This window comes from Oncorhynchus nerka, linkage group LG9a, assembly GCF_034236695.1.
Source record: "Oncorhynchus nerka isolate Pitt River linkage group LG9a, Oner_Uvic_2.0, whole genome shotgun sequence".
Lineage (NCBI taxonomy): Eukaryota > Metazoa > Chordata > Actinopteri > Salmoniformes > Salmonidae > Oncorhynchus > Oncorhynchus nerka.
In genome coordinates this window covers 32,865,051-32,873,130 of record NC_088404.1, presented here as the reverse complement: position 1 = coordinate 32,873,130, position 8,080 = coordinate 32,865,051, and the positions used below count along the sequence as shown (strand labels likewise).

The following is an 8,080-nucleotide window of genomic DNA, read 5'->3' as shown; positions in this document are numbered from 1 at the left end:
TGAAAGCATCAGCAACTAGCGTGTGTGGTCCCAGCAGCCTCACATCATGTCCTGATTACTGGGCTATGTGGGTCAGGTGACCAGCCTGTGTCCTCAGAGAAAGGAGGCCGTGCTACGATGCCTGATATGAGCATTCACCAAGGTGAGAAAGAGAGATAGTAGTGCTTGATGACATCTAACTATTGTTCTGTGTCCCATAACGCCCTCTAGAGGAGATAGAGAGCAATGCAGCCCATGTCCAGCATCAAACAAACATTCCATAACCAGAACTCCTTCATACGGACAATAGACTACACAGCAAACTGCTCAAGAGGAGGCAATAAACTATTGAGTGGTTGATGGGTTAATCAGTTGTACAAACTTAACACACCTTTTGTATGAAGGGTCAAAGGTTTAAGTTTCCAGTGTTTTCTTTTCTATGATTAGGGGCAGTAGGCTCTTAACTGTGGTTGTGGAGCTTGGATAGAGTGTAGATGCTAGGAACAGGTAAGCACGGCCATGCTCCTGATACTGGTGGTTAAATGTACAGTATACTCTGTCTTTACAGTGCATAATGCAAATATGTGTACATTAAACCTAATCCTTGTGTGTTTTATTTGAGTTATTTTTACAATATTTAGTTGGTGGGGGGAGCAGTATTACACTTTTAAAAGTGCAAAGCCTCTCTTGTGATACAGAATTATGTCCTAACGTCTAAAATACCACTAGATGGCATTATCACCTAACCATGAACTACATACTGTACATAGAAACCTGTGATTTGAAAGACCATATATTTTATTAGACAAACAAACAATATCCATAGAAAGAGTACAATCTTCACTTGTATCAGTCCGGTGTGGTAACGACTGATTAAGCCAGTACTTATGGCACTTCAACATGATACCTTCTCCCACGTGTTACTACTTAGTCAATTCTCTTCATCCCCATTGGAACATAATGCCATAATGAGCTCCTTCCACATCTTCCTGTGGAACTATGGGTGCATAATCCCAAAAGTACAAACTGGCTTCCTCTCCTTGTCTCCTTCCTTTTATCTGCACATATTGCGTTCATCTATCCTGCCTTTTTATATTAGTGGAGATGAGGAGAGGGACTAGACGTTGTCTGCCTGCCACTCAGCTTCCTTCAACAATACTAAAAGTCCTAATCAGAGGCAGTTCTAGAATCTTCAAAGCTACTCAAACATTCTTTAGCAGTAAAGGGTTTGTAACAACAGAAGCCATTTGTTTCTGGCTAATGGCCAAGGTTTGTGAGTTGTACGATGCACCAGGCACATACCAAAGGTGTCAAAAACACACAGAATTAGAACATACTGTACTGAATATCTCACAAAACAGGTCACTCCACCGGAAAAAATAAACTCCATCACACGATTCAAGTTTCAGTTAAACCCACAGAACATCAAGTGCAAGACTGCATCTCAATGCTCTTTAACAGCTTCCTGTCCATCATACATCTATCTGAAACTACAGGATTGGTTGGATGATGGAAGGTAAGGGAAGGAAGCCACTGTAGAACACAGAGACACTCCCATCCCTGAAATGAAACACTGACATATGTTGGTCCTCACGGCAGACCATACATAATCTTGGAAATCTTGGAAATCATGTGTTTGATTTATTTGATACCATTCCCCTTATTCCACTCCAGCCATTACCACGAGCCCTTCCTCCCCAATTAAGGTGCCACCAACCTCCTGTACATTCAACCATAGAGTCTGTTTCTTGTTCAGAACCCTCTCTGTGCTCTGATCCATGGTCCAACGGTGGTAAAGCAGCTTTTTTACATTGAATATAAAAGTCACTTTTCTCTTTCAGCTGAAACAGAGACTCTAGAGACAGTGTCCCACTCCGCCCCCCTGTGTCACTGTGTTCTCCCTCCTGTCACTCGAACATGGTGTGTGCCAGACCAGTCTGCCTGAAGGTCTCGGCCACCTGTCTGGAGTGCTGGATCTTGGCGGACAGGGCCTCCAACATGTCATTCTGGTCCACAGCCGTGGCCGTGTGGTAGATAAATGTCCCCAAGGACTCAAGACCCCTCATCCCCAGGTTCACCCCACAACCTGGTCGGAGGAGAGGGGGGGGGGGGGGACAAAGATACATTTTATCAGTGCTGTGAGTTGAATATCTATCAAACATAGTGAGAAGATGAATCTGAAATCATGAGGTCTTGGGAGAGATGTTATATCGTACTCTTATCAAAGATACTGAAAATATGAGCGATAAAACACATCAAAAGGCGTTATTAATTTCATAAACCCCTCATTAATAAAAACGGTTACACGTAGCCTGAAAGACACTGAAGGGTACTCTAAAAGATGTTGAAATGTTGTAAAGTAAAAAGCAACCTCAGAGAGATGGAGAAATTGATTTTCAGAGGCTAAAATGGCATTCAGTACAGTAGTGAGTCACACCACTTCATCTCATCCATCCATTTCTCTCTCCTTCTCAAGTGTCTTCATGCTCTAAAAATAGGGGCCCCTTGACAACAAGGGTGATTTATTTTACCTATGGGAAAAACAAGCACTCTGTTGATGATGATGAAGTCAAGGAGTTACACATACCTGCATTAGTGATACCACAGAAGTTGAGCACTGCGACAAGTGAGGCCAGAACTTTTTTGTGTACCAATGTAAGCTGATGTCAGGGCATTTGTGTGTACCTGTGTCGAAGTTGAGCACCCGTACCGCCTCCCCCTCCACGGTCACAGACACATTGTCTCCCTCTATGTAGGCGGCACTGACTCTCCGGTGAGACAGCTGGATGTCAAATAGACGTCTACTGCACTGCATGCGATGCAGTGTCAGGTCGTTGAGACGGGGCTCGATGTCGGTCTTATACGCATTAAACGACTGGTGGAAGATGTTCTTCATGATCTGGAGGGAGAGGAAACCAGAGATGAGTCATGGAACAGAATGTGTTTTGTAGGCTCGCCCCTAATTTATGTGTGCACCTGTTACCTGGAGTTGCATGGCAAAAAGTCCAGGAACAAAGGACAATGCCCAAGGACTAGTCAGCCCTTCGCCTTTCTGAGTGGTCAAACTGTTTCTCTCTGGTACAGTATCCAGAGACTGACTATTGAATATGATAGAGTAATACTATAGTATCCATCTCTGGTATCTATCTGAAAGTTGTTCACTGAGGATAACTCTGATGCTCTCTACAGTATATTGATGTATGATCTCTGTGGTTACTTGTATCTGTACAGGGTGAACTCTGAATTAATATATGCAAAAACATTTTGTGGTCCTCTCAGGAATTCTGTCTTATTTACACTGGTCTCATCCCCCACACAAGCCTGTAAATGCTGTGACACCCCATGGAGATTGGGCCTTGGTGGTCAGGTTGCACTGTAAACTTGGTATTGTTTCATTGTAGTGTGAAAAGTTACACACTACAGTTTTATAGTCAAACAGAAACACCTCCCACCCAGCCAGCCAAGGGCTGGATAAAGAAATCTGGTGTGGCCAAGACAAAGACAAAGCAACTGAAGATCCTCTTAGAGAAAAAGAGGGACCTGAGTGACTGTAACTGACAGCCCAAGTTGTCAGTGCAAAACCATGTTAGCTCATGGGCTCAGATTTGTTGCTCAAACCAAGAGCACAGCCCAGTGAGCTACCTCTGCTATACAAACAAACTGCGGTACCTACCAGAGTCAATTGTACAGGAATATAATCAGGACATTTTAATCTTATCCATTGATGTTCTGGAAGACAGTGAAACTTGAAAAAGAACAGTAGAAAACACATCTCTGACCCTCCTCTGACGTCTGCTCTGTTATCACGTCGATTGTAAAACGATTACAGCCATGAAATGAATGATTCCCCCCCCTTCTTCCTTTCTCTCTCTTCTACTCTCTTCCTCTCTCCCTCTCTGTGACACTGCTGTGCTCTCCACTCATCTGTCCTTCGGCCCACACCAGGACAGTCATCCGTAACCAAGTAACAGCATACGTGTGTGTGTTCTACATGGAATAAAATAAGGGTTCTCCTACGGGGACAGCCAAAGAACGCTTTTGTAACCCTTTTTTCTAAGAGTGTACAGATGGCCCCTCCAGCCACACACACACACGGCTTTGCTCTATGTACTCAACAGACTAACACAGTGTGGTCAGGGGTCATATGCTGGAAGAAAGGTGTGAGGTAAGTAGGTGTAAAAAGCGACTCTGTGGCCAGGGTTATTATTAGAAATACAGTACATTAGTCTGGCCAAGCAGGGAGCCAAGGCTCATACACACATGCATGGAAGGGCACAGAAAACATACTGTGATCACAGCATTCATTATTGGATGATTGATTGATTCATTTTCTGTCCATTTGTTTTCTAAACCTCAGTTTATTTATGTTGGTAAGCAGACTGTGGCAAGCCTGAAGAATAGGTCTTAGCTCTAGGTAATGGCTAGTGGTCACATCCAAGGTCCTAGGGAAATGTGCAGGGAATTGGTATGGAACGGATGCTCTGTGCTGTCATCAGAAATAGACAGTGCCTGCTAGGGTCTTTACCGAGGAGTTAGCTGTGTGTCGGAGGAAGCGGACCATCTTGGTGTCTGAGGCGGGGCAGACCAGAGCCATGTAGCGGTTCCGGAAGGTTCCGTAGATCTTGAGGTGGAACCCTGGCTTGACGGCAGAGCTTTTCGGCTCCCTGAGAGCCTCCACTCCGTACGCAGACAAGTCGAAGAACAGGCTGTGGGCTCGGATCTCTGGGGTGGGCACCTGGAGATGAAAAGGAGAGGGATGTCAGTGTATGTGTGTAAGTAAGTACACAATTCCTGGAAGCTGAAAATGTCCCAGTTCTTCCATGGCCTGCATTCTCACCCGACATGTCACCCGTTGAGCCTGTTTGGGATACTGTGCATCAACGTGTACGACAGTGTGTTCCAGTTCCCGCCAATATCCATAAACTTTGCAGAGCCATTGAAGAGGGACATGGGACAACGTTCCACAGGCCATAATCAACAGCCTGATCAACTCTATGCGACAGAAATGTGTCGCGCTGCATGAGGCAAATGGTGGTCATACCAGATACTGACACGCCCCTACCTTAACCTGTCTAGGACTGGGGTTCCGCTCGCCAATAGCCAATGAAATTGCAGGGCACCAAATACAAATCAACAGAAATCTCATAAATCAAATTTCTCAAACATACGAGTATTAGGCACCATTTTAAAGATAACGTTCTCGTTAATCCAGCCACAGTGTCTGATTTCAAAAATGGTTTACAGCGAAAGCTCCGCAAACGATTATGTTAGGTCACCACCAAGCCACAGAAAAAACACAGCCATTTTTCCAGCCAAAGAGAGGAGTCACAAAAAGCACAAATATAGATAAAATTAATCACTAACCTTTAATGATCTTCATCAGATGACACGCATAGGACTTCATGTTACACAATTCATGTATGTTTTGTTCGGTAAAGTTCATATTTATATACAAAAATCTTATTTTACATTGGCGTGTTACGTTCAGTAGTTCCAAAACATGCAGTGATATTGCAGAGAGCCACGTGAATTCACAGAAATACTCATTATAAATGTTGATGAACATTCAAGTGATATGCGTGGTACTTTAGATAAACTTCTCCTTAATGCAACCGCTGTGTAAGATTTTTTTTTTAATTTACGGAAAAGGCATATCTGAGAACGGCGCTCAGAGCCCAAACCAGCCAGAGAAATATCCGCCATGTTGGGTAGTCAACATTATTCATAAATAGCATTATAAATATTCACTCACCTTTGATGATCTTCATCAGAATGCACTCCCAGGAATCGCAGTTCCACAATAAATGCTTGTTTTGTTCGATAATGTCCATCATTTATGTCCAATAGCTTCTTTTGTTAGGGCGTTTGGTAAACAAATCCAAAATCGCGTTCAGGTCCAGTCGGACGAAATGTTCAAAAAGTTTTATTACAGGTCGAAGAAACTTGTCAAACTAGGTATAGAATCAATCTTTAGGATGTTTTTATCATAAATGTTCAATAATGTTCCAACCGGAGAATTCCATTGTCTGTAGAAAAGCAATGGAACGAGAGATACCTCTCATGTGATAGCGTGTGACTGAGAACGAGGCTGCAGGCAGACCCCTTAGTCAAACAGCTCCCATCCGGCCCCCCTTCACAGGAGCAGCCTGAAACAAAGTTCCAAAGACAGTTGACATCTAGTGGAAGCCTTAGGAAGTGCAAAATAACCCATATCCCACTCTGTATTCGATAGGGGTGAGTTCAAAAACTACAAACCTCAGAATTCCCACCTCCTGTTTGGATTTTTTCTCAGATTTTTGCCTGCCATATGAGTTATGTTATACTCACAGACATCATTCAAACAGTTGTGGAAACTTCAGAGTGTTTTCTATCCAATACTGCTAATAATATGCATATATTAGCATCTGGGACTGAGTAGGAGGCAGTTCACTCTAGGCACATTATTCATCCAAAAGTGAAAATGCTGCCCCCTATCCCAAATAAGTGTTTAGGTATCTGTGATCAACAGATGCATATCTGTATCCCCAGTCATGTGAAATCCATAGAAATGTATTTATTGCAATTGACTGATTTCCTTATAACTGTAACTAATTGTTGCATGTTGCGTTTATATTTTTGTTCAGTGTATGTTTGAGCTTCTTTTGAAAGCATAAGTTGAATTGACAATATTATTGACATTGTTCAATTCGATTTTCATAACAGCCAGCTAGGGGTACTTTCGTAAATTCTTCTGTTATTCTGCGCTTTTGCACACTCAAATGAGAGTGCTCTGAAATTGGAGTAGATAGCCAGAGCGAATTTACGAATGCGCCCTAGGACTGATGGTCTGGTTAGCTAAACAAGCAAGTCTGTTTGTTTGGTTACCAAGGCAACTTATGTAGCTGTGCTAGCTACCTCAGTGGAAGTTGAACATATTTTTACCTGCAAATGAACCAATTTCTTGCAGCAAATGTGTTAAATTGTAGGCATGGTATAAAAGGGATAATCAACTCAGTAGTCTATGCGTTATCAAATCGGGGGTCTATGCGTTCTCCTTGGAAGGTTAGTTCACACCTTCCATATCATTCATTATTTTCCATAGAACGCATAGCCCGTAGTTGATTCTCCCTTAAATATCAACAATTAACTAGTTATGACATGGTGTTAGTACAGTAAATGTGCTTCAGATATTGAATATATATATATCTCACTTGATGTTGCCCTCTATACCACCCTTTTCCCCTCTCTGCTCTCTACCTCTCTCACCCTCTCTCTTTCTATGTGCATGTGTATTATCTCTCTAGCTCTCACTCTCCATCTCTTTCTTCATCTCTCTCTTTCTTTTTCACACATCTGACCCCTTTTCCACCCCAAAAGGGTGTTTTATCCTTTAACCCCCCCCCCCCCGAATTGATCTAAATTCACATCAATGACATGAACCAGACCAGTGTGAACCAACAGTGTTTTACCACTGCAGAGGAGAGAGCGGGGTGGGTAAACAGGTCATATCCTCTGAGCTAAATTCATTAACTAACGGAAATGGCCAGCGAGAGATAGATAAGTTAAGTAGTGATTGGAAGTCACAGCTGTGTGAATCTGTCACTGTGGAGAGGATGTAGCTGGAGCACAATAAGAGAACAGAGTAAACCCATGATGAACACAAACAGGTCTCTGAGAAACAGATGTGACACATCACTGCTACTGCTCAACCTTATGAAACACTGACCTGACATAGCCTTGGATAGAACAAGCGGTTTAACTCTCTCGTGCGCGCACCCTCGTTCTCTGTCTCTCTCATATTTGTGTTTTACATTGTTTGCATTGCTATTACATCTGTGCCCACAGCCCTGTCTTCTTTATTATGAGAATAAACTGTGTCTTATCAGTGTTTTTCCTGGTGTCTGGTTAGCTATGCAGGACATGTGATGACTGCTTATGTAAATATGATCCAGGTGCTTATCTCTCCCTGCAGGGCAGCCAAGAGGCTGTGTCTGTTTATTAGTTAGGAGACCATCTCAATTGTCTAGAAGGGCTTCATCTGCTCACCAACTTCACTGATCAAACCTAGCCAATGTGTAAGCAATATAGTGGATGCCTAGTATATCTACAATTTGCATTCACC

The 8,080-nt window shown here is 42.9% G+C and overlaps 1 protein-coding gene across 1 annotated transcript in view; it reads right to left on the bottom strand.

Annotated features, from left to right (window-relative positions):
• Positions 1-759: 759 nt before the first annotated feature.
• The window catches only part of si:dkey-234i14.6 (uncharacterized), a 20,634-nt gene continuing 13,313 nt past the window's right edge, over positions 760-8,080 (bottom strand). The window contains exons 3-5 of the mRNA XM_029654403.2: positions 4,505-4,714; positions 2,665-2,878; positions 760-2,065 (exon numbers count right to left, since the gene is read on the bottom strand). Of these exons, the coding sequence (XP_029510263.1) occupies positions 1,887-2,065; positions 2,665-2,878; positions 4,505-4,714 (603 nt within the window). The 3' untranslated portion in view covers positions 760-1,886. The remainder of the gene's footprint in view (positions 2,066-2,664; positions 2,879-4,504; positions 4,715-8,080) is intronic.